Genomic DNA, 14,727 nt, shown 5'->3' with positions numbered 1-14,727 from the left:
ACTCAGCTATAAACAATGCACACATTCGCAAACAATAATGATGCTCCTGGATGATGATTTTTAGTTGGTAATTTAATCCCTCTGCGAGAAAAACAAAAGAGACCTCATTGCAATTTTACGAAAATTGAAATGTTTTCATTAATAATTTATGAAATAATGCATGGCGAGCATGGAATGCACTCCAAAGCCATATATCGACAAATCGACTTAAAATGCAGCATTTTTATGATTTTTGCCCGTTGATGATGTGTCTGCAGCCTGCAACCATAAAATTAACAAAATTGCCCCAAAAAATACACAATAAATTATTATATCAAGAGGAGAGTGATTGAAAATTAAAAATTTAAAAGCAACTTGATTTAGTTGTACTTTAATTAATTTAAAAATAAAATTTAAAAAAAAACGTTTTTGGTGTGATTTGTATTGTCAAAAGGAGAGAGGACGACAACAACAAGCTCCCTTTTACGTATGAGCAAAATTTATGGAATAAAATTTATTTTGTCAGGTTTGCGTGAAAAATCGTGTGTCGCAAAAAGTTGATGAGAATTTGTCATTTGGTCGAATTTTTTTGTATTAATTTTATTTTTCGATAAATTTAATATAATTAATTCTGCACTGTAGGACATTTTTTGAGAAATCAACGAATTATTGATGGATGCAAGAAATCTTGTCATGAGAAAATAATCTTCAAATAAATAAATATTTTTGTTTTTCTGTCTTTGTTTGTTTTTAGATTAGATTCTTTCAAACAAAACAAATATGAGAGAAAATTTTTTTTTAAATAAATTTTAATTAATTTCGACATTTTTTTATTTTTATTATAAATTAAGGAAAAAAAATTTCAAATATTTTTTAAAAAATTAAAAAAATAATTTAAATTTTTTTCGTACTCGGATGTAAATTCAATTGAAATATTGAGCTAATAAAAAATTTTGCGTAAAAAAAATAATTTAAAAAAATTTCAAAAAAAAATTGAACATATCTTAAAAAAAATATTTTTATTTTTTTTTTAATTTAAGGAAAATTTTGTTTAAATTAAATAATTATATTTAAATATTTTATAATAATTTAAAATTTTTATAAAATTTTACTTAAATCAGAAATATTAATTTTATTATATCAAATTTATTTTTAAATAATTTTAAAACTTTTAAGAAAAATTTTGTTTAAATCAAAAATATTATTTTAAAAATTCCTTAAAAATATTTTTAAAAAATAATTTTTGAAGAAAAGCATATGAAACGATAGAATTTATTTTTTTTTTTTTAATTTTAATTAATTTTTTTAAATATACAACATTTAATTTAATTTAATATTAAGATATTTATAATTAATTTTTAAATTAAATAATTTTTAATTTTTTTTAAATAAGTTAATTTAGCAAAAATAACACATTTTATTAAGAAACGACAATAGGAAAAAAAATATTTGTTTTTACCATCTCTCAAAAAATTTCTAACTCTCGAATAAAACTGCGCAATTTTTTGCAAAAAAAAACAAAAACTTAAAAATTTTCTTTGTCTCGAACAAAGAAACGACAAATTCAAAATAAATTCTATTTATTAAAAGAAATTCCGGCATATTTATTCCTCATATACGTACACATTCCCAAAGCGAAAGTCAAAGCTACACATTATTTATTAGATTATGCCTTTTGATCTATGACTATCGTTGATAACCAACAACGTCTCATGTGTTCTGTGTTTTTGTGCTGCTTGGCGTGTCAGATGCTCGCGTAAATAGTCGCATATTACGAATTTTCAGCTAACTAATGCAATAATTTATATTTACGCCATAAATCACGTTTTCTATGTATTTGCGTATGCGAAATTTAGAACATCAACTATAAAATTCGTAAAATACATATTTATTGTTATTAATTATTTTGTTTAGTTAAAATTTTCTACATTATTCAGCGCATTTATTGATTCAGCAGAAAAAAGCAAAAAAAAAATAACAACGAAAAAAAAATTATTTAATAACAAAAGAGCGTCGAGGTTGACACACTAAACTCTAACGAAACGGGCAAAATTTACATGACTTTGCGCAAAAAGGTTAAACTTTTGCATTTTAAATTATATTCATATGGCAGAAATATAATCGTATTAACGGTCATAGCAATAATAATAACAACAACGTCGCTCGACTTCAACTACAAAATAGCAAAGCAGTATTTATTTTATAGTTTCTTTAAACCATATGATAAAATGAGCTTATTTAGGGCGATGTGATGAGAAAAAATGTTTCTTTTTTTAAAAATATATGAGAAAATTAAATTAAAATTATTTAAAAAAAAATCTAAATTAGCAAAAATTGATTTTAAAAATTTTTAACTGACAGTTTTTGAATTGACATTTAAAAAAAAATTTAAAAAAATATTAATTAAAAAATATATAAATTTTTTTTAATAATTGAAATTGATTATTTTTTTTTTATAATGAATTTTTTATAAATTTTAAACCAAAATTTTTTTAAATGTCAATTCAAAAAAACTGACAGTTAAAAAATTTTTAAATCGCTTTTTGCTAATTCAATTTTTTTTAAAATTAAATTTAATTTTAAAATTAATTTTTCAATTTAAAAAAATTATTTTTATTTAAATTATTATTTATTTATTAATAAATAAATATTTAAAAAAATAGTCTGAATTAGCAAAAAAGCGATTTTCAAATTTTCAACGATCATTTTTTGAATTGACATTTAAAAAATTTTTGGTTTAAAATGTTGATGAAAAAATTTATAAATAATTTTTAAATAATTAAAATTAATAATTTTTGATATTAAATTTCGAATTCAAAAATTTTTACAAATTTTTAAACAAAAGTTTACAAAAAAAAATTTCAGATATTTTTCTAAAAAAAAAATTAAATAAATTTTTGATTTTATCAAATGGAAAATATTAATTTATAATTTAATTTTTTTGCTTGGTTTGAATTAATTGAAATAAATTAAATTAAATTAACTTAATTAAAAAATTATTAAGAATTAAATGAAATTATTAATAAAAAATGAAACATTTTTCAAAATTGCCTCTGCCTAAAATTAAAAAAAAAATATTTAGCTTAAAATTAATATTTTTTTTTACCTTTTTCTTGAAATTCCAGAATAATCATCCACACGAGGAATTTATTGCCGAACAAATAACAAAGACATCTTCTGCCAAATCTTCCTACAAATGGAAATATGGCAAAATTACGACAACAACAAACACAACCGTAACTCACCCAACCGAAGTACGACGAGATTTGCTGGAACCCTTGCAAATTCAGGTAAATTCATGTGTTGAGTTATTTTTCTCAAAAGAGGCATTAAAGACATTTGTGCGCCGCTCACAAATAAACATAAAACTTATTTAATTAAAATCAATTTTCACATCATATTATTTCATTCTCCTCTGTGTGTCTCGTGTTTTACGACTTTCTTCATGTCTTTGTAGCTGTATTTAATGATATTTAAATGTAATGTGCCGGTCTCTATGGAACACGAGTATAAAATATTTCAAAAACTTTCAAGACAAACATCCGATTTCCTTTGAAGCCTTATTACATTTATTTGTATTATTTATAAATGCATGCGAGTGTCTTGTCTACTCGAAAAAGGCGTATCTCGAATTTGAATTCAATTCAATTCAAATGTTTTTGTGGTTCGAGAATTTTAGATAACTATTTAATAAACATTCCAAGGTACTGGCTAAAAAGGTATTTTAATTTCTAGATTCCTACCTGTCTATCGCATCATCTTGAAGAATCGATCATGGACACGCCATTCCATCATTCGTTCATTGCGACAACGTCAACATCCAAAATTATTCACCAGATGCCCCCATCTGCATCGACATCGTCATCATCATCGTCCTTAATTGTTGCAACGCCATCCACGTCACGCAATGCCCCGCAAAGTAACAAAGCAGCTACAATTTTCCATCATCAACACCAACATCAAATGTCATCAAGTACGACGACGACAACAACAACAAATGCTGGCTTAGATTTGACTACAGCTGGTTGTCGACGCACAATTCCAATTACAGCGTGGACCACGTCGGCAGCAATGTCGTACAAGCATTCGCAGTACCTAAAACTAGACGATAAAAATAGATCAGGTGCAACAGCGGCAGCAGCCACACTTACAGCTGCACATCAACAAATTGTGCAGGTTAGTAGAGCTTGAACTTTGAAATTTATCGTTTTAGGCAGCGAAATGAATTTTTGGTATGTGTGCAATTTTTTTTTTCGTCGACAATTTTGCGTTCATTGATTTGAAAAATTGATTTTTTTTTCTAATTTAATTAATATTGGAGAGTTTTTAGAACAAAAAATGTGAAAAAAAATCAATTTAGAAATAATTTCACATTTTCATACTCCTCAATGAATATATTAAAGGCAAAATAAGAGTTGAGGAGTACAAAATTGTAAAATATTTCAAAAATGCATTTTATTAATTTCTAAAAAGAAATTTTTTTTTCTATTGAATTTTTTTTTTAATAAAAAAAAGTTAAGAAATAACTCTATTTATTTTTTTCAAAAAAAACTAATTTAAGAATTTTTTTTCTCATTTTTGTACTCCTCATAAAAAAAATTGTAAAAATTAAAAAAAAAGTAAAAAAAATTGTAAAAAGTAAAACATAGAAATTTTATTAGTTAAGACTCTTCAAAAAATAATTATTTATAATTTAAAGATTATTTCACATTTTTGTACTCCTCATTGAAAAATTTTACAAAAAATAATCAAAAAAGTGTCAAATATATCAATTCAGATACAAAAATAATAATTAGAAAGTGAAAAGAAAAAATTTGTATTTTTAAAAATAAAAAAAAACAATTTCGAAAATTTCTCATTTTAGTACTCCTCAAATCTATTAATTAAATTTATATAAGATGATTTTTTATTTTTCTAAAAAAAAAAATTTCTTAAATAATTTTTTATTTTTATATTCCTCAAGAAACAATTAAAAGTATCCTTAAAAAATTAAAAACTTTAAATAATAATAAAATTTAAACATTTTCGTACTCCTCAAAAAAATTTTAAAACAAAAAAAAATAAAAAATCATGAAGGTCAAAGCCTCGATTAACACATAAACAAAACTTATTTATCATAATTATCAACACCGTTAATACTAAATCATTCTCTATGATAATGATTTAATTTTTTTCCCTTTTTTTACCTAACTCATCATTCATCTTTTTTTTTGTCATAAGATCCATTCAAGATACAATTTCGAGTAAAGTAAAGTAAAGTAAATAATTATTCCTCCTTTTCTTCGTTTATCTTTATCGAAGAAGAAGAAAAAATTTATGGTCATTCATAGAAAATCAACATTATTATAATAAATAAATATATATTTTGTAGACAATCGGCTCTAGCCAGCAGGCAGCAGCAGCGGGTAAGAAGAGGTACAAACTGATAATATTTGTTATATAAACAATCGGAATAAACTTTTTTTTTTTCTATTTTGAGAACATTCAATCAATGTTCAGCTCTTATTCTTCTGACATTTTTCTTTCATTATGCGGCCTTATAAAATGTTCCGAGTCAATCCCAGTATTTTCTTAAAGAATTAGTTCTGGAATATATGTTGTACTTTTGCTCGGAATAGAAAGAAAAAAAGAAGATTATTGTGTCTGTATGTGGGATGTACAGACGCGGAGAGAAGAGAATGGAACTATGACAATGCACTAAATTTATGGTTGTTCAAAAAGCAACAGGATTCGATTATATTTGTTATTATAATGTATTATGTACCGGGAGAAAAATATGCATTATTTCGAATAAGAAATTATTTTGTATTGAGCAGAAAAGACGAACAATTTATTACATGATTAGAAGAATGAATTTTAATTTTAAAAGAGGCCACATAATGGGATGCCAATGCATGACATTTAAATACAATGTTAAGTGAACTACATTTTTGAATTATTGGAGTTTGGTGATTGCATAATGAGGATCTATGGAATTTGAACTTTTTTCTTGGAAAAAAATTTAACTTTGATTAGTTTTATTTAAAAAATGTGAAACCTAACCTCAAAATTTTGAATTTGGCGCCATTTTGAAGATCTTGGTTTGAAATTCGCGCCAATTTTTTTCTAAAAATTTATTAAAAAGATTTTTCAATAATTCACAAAATCAAATACTTTTCAATATTATCTCATAAATCATAAAATCTAACCTAAAAATCAAAATTTTGAATTTGGCGCCAATTTTAAGATCTTGGTTTCAAATTCGCGCCAATTTTTTTCTAAAAGAATAATTAATAATTAAAAGATTTTCAATGGGTTAAAAAAATATATTCTTCAAATTAAATAAATTTTAACTCATAAGTTATAAAAACTAACCTAAAATTTAAATTTGGCGCCATTTTGGAGATCTTCCGTTTAAATTGGGCAATTTTTCTTCTTTAAATTTATTTATTAAATTATTTGAAAATGTAATCTTCAAATTTAAATATTTTTGACTCGTATATCATAAAATCTATTCAAAAATACAAATTTAAAATTTGGCGCCATTTTTGAGATCTTTTGATCTCGTACTTAAGATCTCACAAAAATGACAATTTTGAATTTTAATATTTTTTTTGAATAAACTTTTAGTAATTTTTTAATATATTATTCTTCAAAAAATAAAAAAAAATCATTTGAAAATAACAAAGAATTACTAAAAAGCGCTCAAGCGAAAAAAAAATAAATAAAAATTGCGCATCTCCAACTCCGATAATCCTATTTTAAAGTTTTATCATAATTTTACATAAATAACTAAAAATAACTCATGCTGCGTAAATCTTCCATTCCAAACTTAAGCGAATTCTCTACAAAGCAGAAAACTTCTTTTCAAAGTAAATTACAAAATCATAATTTTATCAGATGTTTCCCACAAAGCACGCAGCAGAACTCCGTCGGTCTCATCGCATCGCATTATTAGAATAGAAATACACGAAACGAACGAAATAAGATATGCAGAAACATATATATAAAATTGACACTGATCCAAATTTAATTGATCCCATTTCCAACTGAGTCGCATTTCATTAAATCATTAAAAATGAGAAAAAGAGAGAAAAAATGGGAGGAGAAGCAAAATGTTTAATCATAAAATGTATAGATTAAAAAGTTCTTCTTTTACCCGAAAAAATAATAATATATTACGTCCGTTAATTCAAATAGAATTTAAAAATCTTTTTTTTTTTCGGATACAAATTTAAGTTGTTCATTATGTGTTGGTGCCATACTTGCTGAGCCGCTTTGTTAAAAGCAAAATAGCAATTAATCATTAGCATCGCTCTGTTTCTATATATAATTTTTTTTTTTTGGGTTGGAATAATTCACATCCCAAGGAAAATCCCTGATTTTGCACTTTTTTCAAAAAAAAAAAAAAAAAAATTATCTGTACCGAAAATTTTGCGTAACTTTGTATAAACAGAAACTTTTGGGTCATTACATTTGCATATTCGCCCGTTTTTTTCGTACTGCAGAGAAAATTCTATATGAAAATGTATTATATTAGTAATATGTATGAGCAGCAAAAAAAAAATATAAAATAAAAATAGAGCATTTCAGATAAAATTAATCACAATTAAATAATAATAAAAATGGATGCTGGCTGGCTGGCTTGCTGACTGTTCTGGCGTTTCGTTCCGCACATTTTGGTTGTTTATGTCGATGGCAATTCGAGCAGCAGCGCCAATGAACAATGATGATGATGATGATAAAAATAATGCGCTCTTTTGTAATCTTATTCCGATTATCATTATTAATTATTTTTGGATGTGTGTGAGACATGTGTGGAGATGCGCTTATCATTGAAGGGAATTTTGAACAGCACCCAAAAAAAATATAATATTGAATTTATTCCTGCTGTGTTCTATTATAATGGACCATGAAACGCAAAACTGTAACGAAACCTTGTTTGAATAGAATAAATCTCGCTTAATATTTTTCAAAAAAATATAAAATAAATAAATTATTTTAATCTACTTTGAAATTTATTCCCAAAATATGTTAAAATTTAATCCGGCCTGAAAGAGCTAACAATTGTGGTTTTCTCGGAAAAAATTTTTTTTTTTTTGTAGCTACTGTTTTTGATGGAAATACAAAAAATAAAAATAAAACTGACAACCACAAAAAATATTTTTAAATAAAGTTTTTAACGTAAGCTCAGCGATTTTGGGCTGTTTAAATAAATTTTGTTGAGTTTTATTAGCAACGAAAAATAAATGAGTTTAAACTTTGTGAAAATTGAAGTTTATGTATTTTAATACAAAAGTTTACAAATTATTTAAAAAAAATCAAACGAAAATTAAAAAATTGAAAAATTGAAAAAAAAATTTTTTTGAAGAAATCAAATGTTAGACTTGTCCCGTAAATTTTTTTTTAATTTATTTTATATGAAAAAATAATTAATTATTTAAAAAAAAAATTAAATGAATTAATTTATTTAAAAAAAATTATAAAAACTAAAAAGTTAGCTCCAAGAGCTAAAAAATTAGATTTGCTTAAATTTACCTTAATTTTTTAAATTTTTATCAGAAAATATATAAAAATAATTTAAAATCTCATTCTAAATAACATTTAATGAAAAACTTTACCTAAAAACTGAAAAATATTAAAAGTTAGCTCTTGAAAAGCTGAAAAGTTAGGTTTCCAAAATAAAATCAAAAAATGCAAATTAATTTTTTTTTTTGTGAATGAAGTTAAAGTTAATAAAGCCTAAATTTTTAAGATAATTTTTTTTAAATTTAATTTTTAAGATAAAATAAAATATGTAATTTAATAAATAATTATAAATATTTATTTTTTCCGATGATGTTCACTTATTGAACTGAACTATGAATATTATTTTTTTTATGAAAAAATACTGACAAATAAAAATTGACTGTTTAAAAAAAAAAATAAAATAAATAAATAAATATTTATTTAATTCAAAAATATAAAAAAATAAAATTTCGAAACTTTAAGAAAAAAAAATTAAATTAAATTAAAAAAATAAAAAAAAATTAATGGGAAAATACAAATTTAAAGTAAAAAATTTTATTTAAAAAAAAAAGAAAATTTAATTTAAAAAAATTAATCGAACCTCAAAAAAAAATAATATTAATATTTTAATTGCAAAAATTTAAAATCTAAAAATTTAATTCTAAAAAAAAACAAAAAAAAGTTTCTTTTAAAAATTATTTAAAAAAAAAATATTTATATTTTTTCATTATTTATTAAGACATCAAAAACTCCGCCAATTACCCAAACTCACGTTAACTCCAATCAATTTCAATGCAAAACAAAAAAAATGAAACCCACATCCTTCTGTTCAAAAGTCAATCATAGCTCCACAAATTGATAAAGTAGATGTCATTTATTCCAAAGCACACAGGCAATTGTTTTCCCAACATCAAAAATCGAAATCATTGAAACACACATCCGCATTCACAATCTCTTGTAGGCACTCTACGCTTATTTTCATCAATCAAGTCAAGAGTTACTACTCCAATGAAGCGTTTTGACTTTAAATTCTCTGACATGAAATAGCTGGAGTCTTCATTAATTTTTATTTTTTTTTCAAAAAAGCTTGAAATTCAGCACAAAGCTTTTCAGTTCAAGTTTTAATGTATTCCGTGAATAGATTTTTTTTTACATAAAATAGTTGAAGGCATGTAAAAAAATATACACATAAATGCAAGAATAGCAAAAATACAATTTTTTCGTCGTCGTCATGAACATCATCGAAGTCTGGTGCATGCGAATCGTGTGGATGGATGGAGTGGCGTATGCACACATGCTTTTCAGTTTTCAGTCAAGGCACAGCAATGGGAAATAATAACAACAACAACAAAAATAATAAAGCAAAGCAAGCAAAAAACTTTTTTTTGTAGTTTGTTTGTCGTGCCTCGTACAAAATTGAATGGATACGAAAGCCCGCCCCTCAAAAACGACGACACGATGCATTTTGCTTCGGCTCGACGTGCCGAAAACGACCCGACGACGACGAAACCGCACGACAGCCGATTGAGAATGACATGAAAGTACGACTATACAAACCAAAGTTTTTCTACATTCAACATCAGTTCGCATCTAGAAACGAGTCAGACAAGACGTGACTCCGCGTATCTCGTAAAATAATATTTTTTACATATACACAAGAAGAGGCACACATAATAAAAAAAAGAGAAAAGATAAAAGTTTTATCCATACAAGAGAAAAAAAAATAAAATATTACAAGAGAAGAAGAAATATTTGAATATTCATTATTATTATGATAAAAGAAAATATTTCATACGTAATGATAAAAAGTGTATAATAAATAAAGGAAGATAAAATAAATTTAAGCCTATTAAAAATATATATTGATAAATTGAAGAAAAATTGTGCTTCATTCACAACAAAAAAAAATCAAAGATAAAAAAAATTAAAATTAAATCGAAAATTTGGAATACAAACCACTCACATGATTGGATTAATTAAAAACATGGAAAAATATCAATACGAAAAATAAATTAATGGATTACGCGTAAAAAAAAATATTTTTCCTCAAACATCGAAAAAAAAATAATTATGCTCATCATGAAGCGGATGATAAAAAATAAATGTGAAAAAATGAAAAATATTACAAAATAAATTTTTGTGCAGCAAAAAAAAAAATGCAATATCAACAAAAAAAAATTCAACATGTATTTTTGTACAAAATATTAAGGGCATACTGAGCCAACAAAAATATACATACAAGTACAACAAAAATATTATTGATTTATTTTATGTGTTTTACGTACAACATTTACGTGTTTTGTGCATGAAAATGCCGTCGGCGTCGATTTTTCTTGAATTATTCTGATTAAAAAAAAAAATAAAATCTAAAAAGAGTGAAAATTGTGTTCGTGAAAAATTTTTAAAAAAATATTAAAATAAAAAAAAATTGCACACACACCAAGAATTTTACGATAAAAAAAATAATTTAATAAAAATTACGAAAAATAAAAAATATTTTTAGATAAAACGTGAAATACCTGACGTTCCGAATAATTATCAACAACATCACAATTTTATTACAACAACAACAAATAACACCAACAATCATGCAGCTGGATTACGTCAAACTGCTGTAGTAAAATTCGAACGTCAAAGTAGTCGTAGCGACAACACAAAAGCTAACCTTACGACAACAATTACAAATAATTCCGTCACAATTATGGATGGAACAAATATCGCGACAGGACAAACTACAATTCCCGTTGGAATCGCGGTCGCGCGACAACGATTACAAGAAACGGCCCAAGCTACATCGCCGATTCTTAAACCGGATATAAGTCGGTACGGCATCGGACTAAGTGATTTAACAGGTGAGTTATCGTCAAAAATTTTAAAAAATTAAAAAAAAAAGTGAGAAAATACGAAAAAATACGTAAATTAACAATTTTATTCCCATTGTTTATTTTATGTGTGAAATTTATTCGTATGACGAAAAAAAAAATATAAAATAAATTAAGTCAACGTGAAATATAGGTCAAACACAAATTTTATTCAATTTAACGAAATGAACTCTACGAATAAAAAATAATATATTTTTTAGTATCTCACTATTTTTTTAAACGTAGAGCTTTGATACTTTTATGACAAAATTAATATTAAAATGTATAAAATATTTTTTTTTGTGTGCTAATCAATTTAGATTTTTTTTTTTAAATATTTTTTTGAGAAAAACAAGCAATAAATTACATTTTTTTACTTAAAAAATTGTTTCGTCGTTAAAAAAGAAAATTAACACAAAATTAATTTTTTTTACTTAGAAAAATTTTTTAAATAAAAAAAAAATTATTTTTTTTTCATGAAAAATAAAATTTACACAAAATTAATTTTTTATTAGTAAAAAAAATTAAATTAACGAAATTTTGTCATTTAAAAAAAATTTACACAAAATTAAATTTTTTTCACTTAGAAAAATTTTTTAAATTGAAAAAAAAATATTTTTGTTATTAAAATAAAAATTTGCACAAAATTAAATTTTTTTTAGTAATAAAAATATTGAAAAAAAAAATATTGAAAATATTGACGAAAAATTTTGTCATTTAAAAAAAATTTACACAAAATTAAATTTTTTTACTTAGAAAATTTTTTAAATTAAAAAAAATATTTTTTTCATTAAAATAAAAATTTACACAAAATAAAAATTTTTTAGTAATAAAAAAAATTAAATAGAAATTTTGTCATTTAACAAAAAATTAATACAAAATTAAATCTTTTCACAAAAGAAAAAAATAAAAAAATAATTTAATGAAATAATCACAATGTAAACAATTTACGAACAATAATCTTATACCCTTTATATGATTATTTTATGTTTTGAACAAAAGTCATTAAAAATTCTTTTCATAAACTTTCCACATAGGTAACGAATATCAATTCAAATCACATCACATTTGAGCTTTTGTTTTTTTTTTTTTTTGTTTGAAGCTGAAAATCCAACTGTGCTCAATATTAATATTTTCCGCTTTAAAAGAAATATATAGAAAAAAAAATCCAAAAACAAAAGCAACTTTAATAATTTTTTTTAATTATTCATGGCCAATATTTTTCTGGTTCCGTTTTTTTAATTATTATACTATTTTATGCAGCGCAGTAGCAAAAAAAAAATAAAAGAGAATTTTTAAAAAAATATTTTTTTTAATGTTTGTTGTTATGATTGTTGTTTCTGCCTCGTGCACACCGCGTATTATTATTATTTTTTTTTTGTATTAAAAGACCATTCGACGTGTGTCCTCTTTGCTTTGTTGACCATCTTCAACGACTTTACATTATTATTTATGCCGAAATATATTAATGTTATGTGTTTGGAGATAATGCTAATGAATAGAACTGCTTTTTTTACCGTTTCTTTACTTTTGCGGATTAAAAAGAATTAATTTATTTATTTTCACATCGTAAAGTTATTTTTTATGCTAAAAAAATGTAAGATATTGAACTTTAACCTGATTTTTTAATTTTTTTAGGTTGTACAACTCCAAGTTTGAGCCAAAGCATGTACTTTACGGGAACGAATTCGACAATGCTACCCTTGTCTGATGCAATGACAATGGGCGTGTCAACGAGACAAACTCCTACACTTTGGCAATATCCAAGTAAGTATTTTTTTTCTACCTTATTTTCTTTTTTGATGTACAAATAATGCACATTTTGCCCTTTGGCAGTAAAGTAACATTACTTTTTTGCCCATACCGGCTGTCATTCTGCAATGTTAATTTTTTTACTTCCAATTTCTCGCAGTAAAATGCACTTTTCGTGTACATGTGAGAATTGCGCGATCACGCACAACGTAAAATGTGCGATGCACCGTAAAGAAAAAAAAATAATAACAACGTGAGGCTATAATAATAGTTGAACGTACAAGTCTAAGTCACTAACTAACCCTTTTCTTACAAAAAAAAATAAAAAAATACATAGCCAGAGATGCTCTGTACTCTATTTATTCATTTTCAATAATTATAATGATTTTACCTTAAACAGTGACGGATTTAATTTTTTTGAAGCCCTCAAAAAATTATTTTTAAAATTTTTGCTTGGTTTGAATTAATTGGAAATATTTTTTTAAACTCTTACCTTTGAAAATTTCTCTCCAAAATTTTTTTTGAGTCAATTTTGAAGCTTTTTTAAATTTTTTTCTTTTGCCTGGCTCTGACTCCGTACTGTTCCATGTGATTTTTTTCTCTTTTCTGTCCATACGATTGAATGTTTTCCTTTAAAACAAAAATAAAAGAAAAAAATAATAATAATATAAAGTAAAGTTACAGCAGAACATGCTGTTCAACATGAACAAGTAAGGCAAAAAAAAAAATTTACAAAGCATAAATTCGCAAAGGTACAAGACACAAGAAACTCTTCATATGAATTATGACTCTTGAATAATAACAAGCAACTACTACATTAACAAAAAAGCATAAAATAAAGAAAGATGCATTTTCTGTACGCGAACGTTCAAACTAATACTCAAGGAGGCAAAAATTAACGAAAAGAGGAAATCAAGGCTTAACTTTTATTTATAAGCATGCATGTTCGTTACATATATTATATATAAATTTTATGATGTATAATAAACGAAAGAATTATCACATTTATCATTTTTTTTTGTTAAATTAAAGAGTATGAAATGCGCGCGCGGTCAAGTGTATGCATGTGTCGGTTCGATTAAAATAATCAAACAGTTGACTAACGAGCTACTGTGTAAGTTTACCGAGAAGAAAAATCACGAAAAAATAATTATTTATGCGACGTGTACAAGATGTGAATTAAATGTGAAATATATCATAAAGAATTAAGATTTTTTTGAATTATTAAAATTTATTTGTAAAAATCAAAATTAAACAAAATTAAAAAATAAATTAAATTAAACTAAACTATTTTTAATATTTTTGAAAATATTCACATAAAAATTAATTTTTATTTTAAAAAAATTATATTTTTTGTAAAAATTATATATTTTTTTAAAAATTTGAAAATCGCTTTAATGCTAATTCAAAATAAAATTTATTTTTTAATTTAATTTAATTTTGATGATTTAAAAATATTTTTAATTTTTATTAAAATATTCATAAAAAATTTCTAAAATTATTATTAATCATATTTTCAAAAATTAAAAAAGAAAAATATTAAAAATTAAAATATCAATATCGTTAAAAATTTGAAAATCGCTTCAATGCTAATTCAAAATTAAATTTCTTTTTTAAATAGAATTTAATTTTTTTAGATTTAAAAAAT

General features: G+C 23.9%; 1 protein-coding gene across 4 annotated transcripts in view; it reads left to right on the top strand.

Moving 5' to 3' along the window:
- The window catches only part of LOC134827135 (protein winged eye), a 364,969-nt gene that overhangs the window by 322,868 nt on the left and 27,374 nt on the right, over positions 1-14,727 (top strand). For all 4 annotated transcript variants that reach the window (XM_063839686.1, XM_063839685.1, XM_063839684.1 and 1 more), the window contains 4 exons: positions 3,105-3,269; positions 3,715-4,155; positions 10,970-11,318; positions 12,966-13,094. In XM_063839686.1, coding sequence (XP_063695756.1) covers positions 3,105-3,269; positions 3,715-4,155; positions 10,970-11,318; positions 12,966-13,094 — 1,084 coding nt within the window. The remainder of the gene's footprint in view (positions 1-3,104; positions 3,270-3,714; positions 4,156-10,969; positions 11,319-12,965; positions 13,095-14,727) is intronic.

The sequence above is a fragment of the Culicoides brevitarsis genome, chromosome 1, assembly GCF_036172545.1.
Source record: "Culicoides brevitarsis isolate CSIRO-B50_1 chromosome 1, AGI_CSIRO_Cbre_v1, whole genome shotgun sequence".
Taxonomy (NCBI): Eukaryota; Metazoa; Arthropoda; class Insecta; order Diptera; family Ceratopogonidae; genus Culicoides; species Culicoides brevitarsis.
This window is presented reverse-complemented; position numbering and strand designations above follow the sequence as displayed.